The sequence below is a fragment of the Lithobates pipiens genome, unplaced genomic scaffold (assembly GCF_037356315.1).
Source record: "Lithobates pipiens isolate NorthernLeopardFrog02 unplaced genomic scaffold, aLitPip1_a1.2 Scaffold_3, whole genome shotgun sequence".
Taxonomy (NCBI): domain Eukaryota; kingdom Metazoa; phylum Chordata; class Amphibia; order Anura; family Ranidae; genus Lithobates; species Lithobates pipiens.
Genome location: NW_027507790.1, coordinates 218,206,671 through 218,218,778, shown reverse-complemented (window position 1 = coordinate 218,218,778; position 12,108 = coordinate 218,206,671). Strand labels below are relative to the sequence as shown.

General features: G+C 43.9%; 1 protein-coding gene across 4 annotated transcripts in view; it reads left to right on the top strand.

The window, feature by feature from the left end:
* Positions 1-12,108, top strand: part of GHR (growth hormone receptor) — a 546,779-nt gene that overhangs the window by 477,489 nt on the left and 57,182 nt on the right. For all 4 annotated transcript variants that reach the window (XM_077462799.1, XM_077462797.1, XM_077462798.1 and 1 more), the window contains one exon: positions 9,120-9,277. In XM_077462799.1, the coding sequence (XP_077318925.1) occupies positions 9,120-9,277 (158 nt within the window). The remainder of the gene's footprint in view (positions 1-9,119; positions 9,278-12,108) is intronic.

Genomic DNA, 12,108 nt, shown 5'->3' with positions numbered 1-12,108 from the left:
CAAAGCTTAATTGAACAAGTTGAGGTTAGATGCTGATTGGCTACCATGCACGGCTGCACCAGTTTTTGCACTCTCCGATTTTAGTAAAATCAACCCCAGGGAGTAAAATGAACCTGACCTAATGAGGAATGGCAATCTGCGCACATAGTCTGTAATAAAAACATATTTGCCATTCTGAAGCTTCCCTCCAACCACTTTGCATATTATTTTATATATAGTGTGATTCTGTACTTGCCAAATATGCTGCAGAAATCTCCCTCCACTAGGGTTGCCACCTCATCCCTTTAAACCTGAGCACACATGAATTACACAGGTTCTGAGACTAATTTAATGCAAATAATGCACCGAGTGAGTTTAATTACCACCTTGATCAGCCAAACAATATGTGTTCGGTTTTAAAGGGATTAGTTGGCAACCCTACCCTCCACTGAGTCTGGCTGCAATCATAATAACTTTGGGCAGCTGAGGCTGCTGCCAGTTTCAATTCCTGAATTTATACAGACACACGTCCAGCTCTGCAGCTCTCATTGGCCCTCTTATGACTCACCCCCCTTCCCTTCCTGGCAAACTCTCACAAGAGTGAGAGAGGGAGAGCTGTACATGATGTCATTAGCCTAGGCTAATGACCAGACAAGAAACAGGAAGTGGGCTGTATAAGGTATTTACTGGCAGAAAAAAATGCTTTACTATCCAAAGGTAAAACAACAAGTGCAGAAGATTTAATAGATGGAAAGTTGAAAAAATGATTGAAGTTCCGCTTTAAATTATAATAGCTCTCTCATAGGGAACATCTAGAGATGTAAATTGTGCCTAAGAAGTACCCTCTTTTTGTTATGATTTATTTTGAGAAATGCACACCTATGCCTTGAGCTTTCATGGCTGTTGTATATCTAATATGTGAGATCATTTAAGGCACTGCTACCTCTGTTTGCTAGTCTCATAAAATTTGGAGTGAGATTTGGCGATGTCACTAGACATGTGCACTGCCAAAAAATGTGTTAGTTTTCGTTTCATTGTTTTTTTTTTGCTTTTTTCGGAAATTCTAAAAATTCTGAATTTAAGATTTCCAAATTTTCTAATTTCAAATTTCCCGAATTTATCATTTTTGAATTTTCCAATTTCCAAATTTGAATTTCCGAATTTTGAAATTTCCGAATTCCAAAATTTCGCATTTTTAAATTTCCAAATTATGAATTTTTGAATTCGAAATTTTCAAATTCCAAATTTTCGATTCCGAAATTTAGAAAATCGGAAAAAAAGAGAAAAATCTGTAAAATTTGAAAGAATAACTAATAATAACTATTAAATTATAGGTATTGGAATTTCCTTTCAAATTTGGCTGTTTGTGGAGGTAACGAATACAAACTTATCTGAAGTTACGAATTATCCAAAATAACGAATGCCGCATCTAAACAAATGGAATGGAACAAATTAATATTAACCACTTCAGCCCCGGACCATTTTGCTGTCCAAAGACCAGACTACTTTTTGCGATTCGGCACTGCGACGCTTTAACTGACAATTGCGCGGTCGTGCGACGTGGCTCCCAAACAAAATTTACGTCCTTTTTTTCCCACAAATAGAGCTTTCTTTTGGTGGTATTTGATCACCCCTGTGGTTTTTATTTTTGCTCTATAAACAAAAATAGAGCGACAATTTTGAAAAAAACACATTATTTTTTACTTTTTGTTATAATAAATATCCCCCAAAAATATATAAAAAAAAATTTTCCCTCAGTTTAGGCTGATACGTATTCTTCTACATATTTTTGGTAAAAAAAATCGCAATAAGCGATTATTGATTGGTTTGCACAAAAGTTATAGCGTTTACAAAATAGGGGATAGTTTTATGACCTTTTTATTAATATTTTTTTTTACTAGTAATGGCGGCGAACAGCGATTTTAAAAGTGACTGCGACATTATGGCGGACACATCGGACATTATTGACACATTTTTGGGACCATTGTCATTTATACAGCAATCACTGCTATACAAATGCAGTGATTCCTGTGTAAATGACACTGGCAGTGAAGGGGTTAACCAGGGGGTGGCAGTGTAGGGGTTAACCAGGGGGTGGCAGTGTAGGGGTTAAGTGTTCCTAGAGGTGTGTTACTAACTGTGGGGGGCTGGGCTTTCTTTTAGTGAACACTGATCTCTGCTCCAATCACATGGAGCAGAGATCAGCGTCACTTGTTGCTAGGCAGAACGAGGAGATGCTGTTTACAACGGCATCTCCCAGTTCAGCCGCTCCGTGAGACGATCGTGGGTATGCCCCTGGCGATCAGGTCCGCGGGACCCGCGACCGGACTCACGGGGTCCCGACCGGCATGCGAGTGTGCCGCCGCCGGCGAGCATTTAAAATTGGACGTACCTGTATGCCAATATGCCTGCCCGTGCCATTCTGCCGACGTACATCGGCGTGCGCCGGTTGGGAAGTGGTTAAATAATAATAAAAAGGTATTATTATTATTATTGGATCAGTACGTTCCATTTGTTTAGATACGGCATTCGTTATTTCAGATAATTCGTAACTTTGGATAAATTCATACTAGTTATGTTCGCTAACAGCCAGATTTGAAAGAAAATTCCAATACCTATAATTTAATATTTATTATTAGTTATTATTTCAGCTTTTCAGGTTTTTGAATTTTCAGATTTTCTCTTTTGAATTTTTCAGATTTATGAAATTTTCGAATATTCAAATTTCCCAATTTCCGAAATTTCAAATTTCTGAACTTCCGAATTTCTGGGCTTCCAAATTTCCATATTCGATTTTTTTTTAATTCCTGAAATGTTTCAAATTCCTGAAATTTTCGAATTTCCGAAATTTAGAATTTCCGAAATATCGAATTTCCGGAATTTTGAACTTTCAAAAATTCGGAAATTTGAAATTCTAAATTTCTGAAATTTCGACTTTTTGAAATTTAGAATTTTCCAATTTAGAATTTCTGAAATTTAGAATTTTCCAATTTCTGAAATTTAGAATTTTCCAATTTCTGAAATTTAGAATTTTCCTATTTCTGAAATTTAGAATTTTCCAATTTCTGAAATTTAGAATTTTCCAATTTCTGAAATTTAGAATTTTCGAAAATTCGCAAATTTGAGCATTCGGAAATTCTGAATTCGGAAATTCAAAATGTCGGAAATTGAAAAACTCTGCAATTTTGGAATTAATGAATTTGTCAAAATTAGTTAAAAAAACGAATTCGGAACAAAACGGATTACACATGTCTAGATGTCACTACTATGATGCCTACTGTTTATACTGAGAGAAAGATATACCTAAGAGCATGCAATGCAAGGATCTCCCTGTTTCTGCTACATTCATTTTGAGGATCTGTGCCTCCTATACTTCTACTGTGCTTTTTGAATATTTTCACAATCGTTATGAGAGGCAACTGTAGAAAGCAAAGTGAGAAAGCAAAGCCTTGCTCCTAATCCTAGTTGGCCTCATTCCCACAGCAAAATAGCACAGAACAAGGCGTGATAAGTCAGTAATGGGGAAAATATCAGTCGCAAGCAATACTGGTGACTAGTTCTTACCAGTCCTCTGCTTGCCTTTTTGTAGGCACAGCTTGCAAGATCCATGTCCTCTCTAAGCTGGCCGTGCACATTGTGAGTGATGAAACTTTCTATTTCTTTATCACAAAAACATTGAAAATGGTGGCTTATGCCGCGTACACACGGGCGGACTGTATGGCCTACTTAGTCCGCCGAAACACATTTCAGCGGATAGTTCGCTCGTGTGTGGGCTTCAGCGGACTTTTTCAGCGTGCAGTACGGCGGACTAAGTATTTCGGAATGTTCGAAATACTGTCCGTCGTACTCGCATTTCGGCGGACAATCCGCCCGTGTGTATGCCAGTCCGCCGTACTTTTGAAATGAGCGGACTTTTCCCGCCCGGAGAAAAGTCCGCTCATTTCGAGCGGGTATCCAGGTAGGCGGGCCCGCGAAGGAGACGTCGCTGGCCCCGCCGCCTGGTATGGACTTAAAGGGGAACCCCAACGCCGAAAAAAATCGGCGTGGGGGTCCCCCCCAAGTCCACAACAGACCCTTGTCCGAGCACGCTACCCGGCCGGCCAGGAAAGGGGGGCGAGCGAGCGCTCCCCCTCCTGAGCCGTACCAGGCCGCGTGCCCTCAACATGGGGGGGTGCCTTGGGGAAGGGAGGGCCGCGCGCCCCCCCACCCCAAAGCACCTTGTCCCCATGTTGATGAGGACAAGGGCCTCTTCCCGACAACCCTGGCCGTTGGTTGTCGGGGTCTGTGGGCAGGGGGCTTATCGGAATCCGGGAGCCCCCTTTAATAAGGGGGCCCCCGGATACCGGCCCCCCCACCCTATGTGAATGAGTATGGGGTACAATGTACCCCTACCCATTCACCTGTAAAATAAAAGTACCAAAAAAAAACACAACACACGAGATAAAATACTTTATTGCACAGCTCCGGGGGTCTTCCGTCTTCGGGCGTCTTCTCGCCGGACTCCTCCGCTATCTTCTTGTAGCTCTTTTGCTAGCGGAGGAGTCCGGCTTTCTTCCTCGCCGCCGGCCTCTTCTCCCGACTTCGGGGGTCTTGTCCCCCTCTTCGGTTCTTCTGCCGGGCCACCGCGCCTTCTTATAGCTCTTTTACAGGCGGTGGCCCGGTCTTCTGTCGCCGCCGCCTTCCGTTCTTCTTCTCATACTCATTCACATAGGGTGGGGGGCCGGTTCCCCTTTAAGTCCATACCAGGCGGCGGGGTCAGCGACGTCTCCTTCGCGGGCCCCGCCTACCTGAAGACGCGCTCGAAATGAGCGGACTTTCCTCCGCGTGTGTGGGCGAGTCCGTTCATTTCAAAAGTAGGGCGGATAGTATGGCGGACTTAGTACGCCGAATTAGTCCGCTCAAAAAGTGGTGTGTGTGGTCAAGTCCGTTCATTCGAAAGTATGACGGACCGTCCGTCGGATTGTCTGACGGACTAAGTTGGCCAGACAGTCCGCCCGTGTGTACGCGGCTTTAGGTTGAGAAAACAGATACTATAGGATCACAACTGCAAGAAACAAACATGGTGGAAAATCCAATCTTCACATCAATTAATGTATAGAAAAGAGATCAGCACTAAAACAGAAAATAGCTGCGTACAATTGAGGAAAAACACACCCCTCAAACAAACAAAAAAACTAAAAATTGCAGCGCAAAAAAGCAAAATAGAATGCAGCAGTCCTTTGGACAATCCTAACAATGGTATAGAGCCCACTAGTGTGTAGAATTAGTCCACAGGTGATAGTTCATAAAAAATGTGCAATAATCCTTTAAGCGTATGGATATGGAAGAAGTGACCACTCACCAGAGGTGAATACCATTTCAACTAAGAGGACAGCTCACTCGCTTTATGCACTACAAGTGCCAGTGTGATTCTTCAAAGGGAGTCCACTTCTGATGCTGGGTGTTATCGCCTCCTCACATCATACCAAAATCAGCCAAAGAGAATATCTCATAGTGTAGTAAATCATAAGTAACATTGATGTAAATGTGGGATTCACCCGTGATAGTGACAGACAATATTCAATCCATGCATCACTCCATCTTCCCCACATGCAATGCAAACTCACCAGAGATAGTATGAGAACACGCATTATGCATTAGAAGCAGTAATGGCCGCTCCTTTAGGGGCGTAGGGGCACCGCCCCCTGTTCATTCGTCCAGCCCCCTAATCTACATGCGGGGCGCCAGACGAATGTTTTTTTTTTTAAGCACAAGATTAGAGCCAGAGGCTCTACTAGGCTTCAAAAAAGGGTGGGCTCTCCCCCCTGAGCCCACCCAGTTGTGTGACAATAGCATGAATATAGCATGAATGAATATTCGCTATTGTCACACTGATTTTCCTCCTGGCCGATCAGGAAGAGGGTCTTCCACTTCCTGATTGGCGGAAAGGAGAAGCGAGCCTATTGACCTAGCAGGAGGAGGCGGGAGGAGACGCACGGCTACCGTGAGGAGACGGCGCCAACCATCAGCTGGAGGGAAGCGTTGCCCGCACCATAGATGGGGTATGCGTGGGGCCGACTGGGGGGAGGGGGTTACAATTGACCCGAACGACCCTGACCCAGAAGTGGATTCCCTTTGAAATGATCACACTGGCACTTGTAGTGCATAAAGAAAGGGAGCTGTCCTCTTAGTTGAGTCAGCAGTCACCTCTGGTGAGTGGCCACTTCTTCCATATCCATACGCTTAAAGGATTATTGGACATTTTTTATGGACTATTATCTGTGGACTAATTCTACACACTAATGGGTTTTATACCATTGTTATGAGAATCTTCACATTGAGGCTCCCTACATCACTGAGGGAGCCCAGCCTAGAGAAGGGGTTATGAGGACCATCACATGTGCAGCTTGAAGACATCTGGTAGAGGTAAGTATAGAAAGAACAAAAACATAAAATACGGCCTGGAGAACCTTTTGGGGAAAGAAGGAACAAGAACCCCAGAGTTTGCTTCAGCACGGAAGCTGCAATGAGATGAGAAATGAGAATCTACAAATCTCCATCTGTAATGCAGTAGAAAATTTATAGACGCCAAACATGTAAACGTGATCATAAGAATTTTTTTTAAAGGGTTGTTAAGGCAGTGCGCACAATCACTGCCAGCCCCTCTGCTAGGATAACATGTAGTATATACTATATGCCCTTTTTAAAAATTAATCTTCTAAATACCTTATTTCTTCTCCCCAATCAGCAGTTACGTGACCGCCCGTTGCTCTTTTCCTCCGATTTATGTACTACAGAGGGAGGACCCTAGATCTCCCTCTGATGTTTGCCGGGCGGCAATGTGACCTACCTCTGTAGTGCATACATCAGAGGAAGAGAGTGACGGGCGGTTACATAAATGCTGATCGGGGAGAAGAAATAAGGTATTTAGAAGTTGAATGTTACAAAATGACATATAGTATATACTACATGTTATTCTAGCAGAGGGGCTGGCAGTAATGTTTGAACTGCTCAGAACAGTGCTAGAAGGGGAGGGGAGGGGCGGCTCACACAGAGCTGACAGGCATGGAGGGGAGGGGAAGGAGGAGAGAGGAGAGCTGCAGATGACGGAAGCACGTAAACTGATAACGGTGTCAGGGCTCAGCAGCCATGCTATACCATGGTCAGTTTACAGGGGGGAGGACATAGCCAGGCAGGATCAGCCAGGTATTTCAGGGGCCAAATTACACAGCAGAAGCACTGTGCTGTTGTTCACTTGTTCATGCTTTAACTACTTGGCGCCCGCGCTATAGCCAAAAGACGGCTGCAGCGTGGGCCTTAATTGCCGGAAGGGCGTCCCTGGACGTCCTCCCGAGCAAGTGCAGTCTGCGCGACACTGCAATCACAGAGTCTATGAGACTCGGCTGATCACAGATCCGAGTAAGGGGTCGATCCCAGCCCCTTACCACGTGATCAGCTGTCAGCCAATGACGGCTGATCACATGATCCAAACAGAAGCTTGGTAATTGGTATTTTCTTTTCCCTCATGCTGTCAGCTTCAAGAGAAAAAAAAGCTGATCATCGGCTTCTGTCAGAGGGACATCAATCCCTCACTCAGAAAGCCGCGGCTGTGCCCACCAATGTCACCTGCCAGTGCCCACTGTGCCACCTCCCAGTGCCACCTCCCAGTGTCCACAGTGCCACCTACCAGTACCCACAGTGCTGCCCACCAGTGCTGCCAATCAATGCCCATCACTGTCTAATAGCTAGTGCCACAGATCAGTGCCGCCCATCAGTGCCACTTATCAGTGCCACCTGTTAGTACCCTTTAGTGCCAACCATCAGTGCCACCTCTCAATGCCACCTATCAGTGCTGCCTCATCAGTGCCACCCATCAGTGCAGCCTCATCAGCCGCACATCGGTCAAGGAGAAAAAAGACCTGTTTTCAAAATTTTATAACAAACTATGAAACAGGTTTTTTATTAAAATTGTGGTCCCTTCTTGTTTTATTTAGCAAAAAATAAAAAACCCAGCAGCAATTAAATACCACCAAAAGAAAGCTCTATCTGTGTGAAAACAAATGTAAAAAAATTTAATTTGGGTAAACTGTAGCACGACCGCGCAATTGTCATTCAAAGAGTGACTGTGCAAAAAGCTGAAAATTGTTAAGTGCCCAGTAAGCAAGTGGTTAAAGGAACAGAATGCTTATGTTTTTATTTTTTTTAGGGTAACAAACGCTTTAAAGAGGAACTGAACTCTGGAAGCTGTGACCAAAGAAAAAGCTGAGAGAGGGCACCAGGTCTTGTCACCAGCATTGCCTGGGGTCTTCCTGCATTTGATCTTTCCCACATTACTTACCTTGCCTTATTCTACACTGTGTCTCTGGGGGGGTTTTACTAAAGGAAAATCCACTTTGCACTGAAAGTGCACTTGGAAGTAAAGTGGCTATAGATCTGAGGGGGACATGCAAGGAAAATAAAAAACAGCATTTTGCACATGATTGGATGATGAAATCAGCAGAGCTTCCACTCATTTCAGATCTACCCCTTATGCCACGTATACACGATTGGACTTTCCGGCAGACTAGGTCCGAAGGGATTAGTCTGTCAAACAATCCGATCGTGTGTGAGTTAGTCCAATTGTTTTAAAAAAAAAAAAAAAAAATCAGTTTGTTTGGAAAGTCCGTCGGAACTCCGCCGAAAGTCCGTCGTGAAGACCATCAGACCTAGTCTGCTGGAAAGTCTGGTCGTGTGTACGCGGCATTAGATTTAGAGCGACTGCACTTCCAAAGTGTATTTGCCTTTCATAAATAACCCCCTCTGTCTGAAGGTAGACATCTTGGTAGAGGAGAAGGCTACAGCAAAAAACAGTGAGCACTAAGGTAGTGCTATCATCAAATCTCCTGAGACTAAAAGTCTGATGCAGATATACTGTTATGAACCTTTGTGCGAAGGAGTGCCTAGGCACCCACAATTACCAGGAAATGCCCTGCTATTTTTTAGGAGGAACTTACAACAAAGGGTACATTTTAGGGTACTGCTTGGGCACAATTAAGATGTTACCTATAAATAGCTGATCTGCCCCAGTGGTAGATGGGGCATTAGGCTGTGTGGTTCATGTGCATGCAAGATCCGGGTTTGCAAATCTTTGTCTGAATTCCCTCTCAATATTCCTGTTGTAGTGACCATCAATGGAATGACTGCCCCGAAACCGAGTCTTCAGGTAGAAACGGTTGTTATTTCAGCAAGGAAAATACCTCAGTCCTGTGGAATTATCACATCCGCCTTATTATTGAAAATGTTACAGTAGATGAACGTTCATTTGTCATCGATGAAATTGGTGAGTCTATGCAAACTCCTGAACCTGCCTCTATTTGTACAAGTATGGTCAACCCACTACATATAGCATTGCAGTGCAGCCCCTATTTACAAAACATTTTTACCTAGAAGAACAATGATAACCATAGACATAAGACTGCAGTGAGGAGACCAGAATTGCAGAATCATTCTGAAATGTTTGTATCGTTCAAGTGTGAATGTATAGTCCCTGTACACACACTTCCAGGTCTGGCCTATTCTAAGCCCCTGTACACAAGGTCGGAGATTTCGACAACCAAATCCGTTAGATTTTGTCCGTCGGATTTTGTCCGTCGGATCTTGTCCGAAACTGTTGCATACACACGGTCAGACTAAGTTGTCGAAAAATCCGATCATTCAGAACGTGATGACGTAATTTCGTTACGATGGGACTACGTTCAGGCTAGTAGCCAATAGCTTTGATGTAGGAATTTGATCTGAGCATGCGTGGCACTTGGTCCGATCAAAATTCTCTACACATGATCGGAGTATGTCCGATCGAACCAGTTGGTCGGGAAATATTTCCAACATGTTGGAAAATTGGGTCCGACGGATATTCCAACAGAATCAGTCCGATGCATACCACACACAGTCGGATTATCCGACAACACGGTCCGATAGGACACATTCCAACGGATTCTCCGACCGTGTGTACAAGGGCTTAGAGGGCTGGCCCAGATGTTTTGGGAGAGTTCTACGGGTCGGTGGACACATCTGGAGGAGCCTTTACCCAGTATAATGTTTATTGACAAGCGTGTGACAACATGTCATGTCTGTAGGTACTTTAAAGCCCCACCATTTTGTATATATGTGGAAGGATTAGATCCTTTGTATCCTTTGTCCACTTGTGATAGAGCATTATATATCTATAGGCACTGGCTGGTGGAGTCTCCACACAAATACAGAATGAGCTCCAAAATTGCTAAACATTGAGTTTACCTTTAAACCAGTGCATTATTTAAACAATAGCGTATGTTTTATTTCTACTTAACCAATCGGTCTCAACATAGATTTACATTTGGAGAGGCTTTACTAGGGGAACTGACCAAATGCAATTGCAGAATATTATCTACAGTGTATTCAATTCCATACACTAAAATGGAACCTGTAGACCATCTTAAACCTTAGGTTGCATGCTTTAACTTTTATTAGCCAAAAAACATCCTGCTTGTGCTTTTCTAAAGCTGATATCACATTATTACTAACTGATTGACTTCCCTGACATCGACCTACTCACCATCTCTTTCCATTGCCTCTATTAGGGATGAGCTTCGAGTTCGAGTCGAACTCATGTTCGACTCGAACATTGCCTGTTCAGCGAACAGTGAACAATTTGGGATGTTCGCGGCAAATTCGAAAAGCCGGAACACCCTATACAAGTCTATGGGAGAAATCTAAAGTGCTAATTTTAAAGAGTAATATGCAAGTTACTGTCCTAAAAAGTGTTTGGGGACCTGGGTCCTGCCCCAGGGGACATGGATCAATGCAAAAAAAAAGTTTTAAAAACGTCCGTTTTTTCAGGAGCAGTGATTTTAATAATGATTAAAGTGAAACAATGAAAGTGTAATATTCCTTTAAATTTCGTACCTGGGGGGTGTCTATAGTATGCCTGTGAAGGGGCACATGTTTCCTATGCTTAGAACTGTCCCTGCACAAAGGGTCATTTGTGCAGGAAAAAAAGTCTTTTAAAATCACTTGCGGCTATATTGTCGGCTCCCGTAATACAGAGAACCCTCAGTGAGTGTTCTCTGTATTAGCCGACAATTCATTCATTCATTGGAAAAAAAAAAAAGTGTGGGGGTTCCCCTAAATTCAGTTACCAGGCCCTTCAGGTCTGGTATGGATATTAAGGAGAACCCCGCATCAAATTAAAAAAAAAATTTGACGTGGGGGTCCCCCTAAAAATCCATACCAGACCCTTTATCCGAGCATGCAACCTGGCAGGCCGCAGGAAAAGAGGGGGGGATGAGAGAGCGCCCCCCCTCCCTCCTGAACCGTACCAGGCCACATGCCCTCAACATTGGGAGGATGCTTTGGGGGTCTGTGACCCCTCAAAGCACCTTGTCCCCATGTTGATGGGGACAAGGGCCTCATCCCCAAAACCCTGAGCGGTGGTTGTGGGGGTCTGCGGGCGGGGGGCTTATCAGAATCTGGAAGCCCCCTTTAACAAGGAGACCCCCAGATCCCGCTCCCCCTGTTTGAAATGGTAAGGGGGTACAAAAGTACCCCTACCATTTCACAAAGAAAGTGTAAAAATGGTTAAATAAGACAAACACACTTTTGAAAAATTCCTTTATTAAAAATAAAAAAAATAAAAAAAAGATTCCAGCGGTGCTAATCCGCAGTGTCTCCGCAGTGGAGACAGAAGACGGATGTATGGACAGCGCTGGACTGAGAGATCCCCCGTCGCTGGATATGATCATCCATTGCTGGACCCCGGAGATCCATCGCTGGATAGCAAGAGTGGATTAGCACCGCTGGAATCTTTATTTTTTTTTTTATTTTTTTTTTAATAAAGGAATTTTTCAAAAGTGTGTTTGTCTTATTTAACCATTTTTACACTTTCTTTGTGAAATGGTAGGGGTACTTTTGTACCCCCTTACCATTTCAAACAGGGGGGGCAGGATCTGGGGTTCCCCTTGTTAAAGGGGGCTTCCAGATTCTGATAAGCCCCCCACCCGCAGACCCCCACAACCACCGCTCAGGGTTGTGGAGATGAGGCCCTTGTCCCCATCATCATGGGGACAAGGTTCTTTGAGGGGTCACAGACCCCCAAAGCATCCTCCCAATGTTGAGGGCATGTGGTCTGGTATG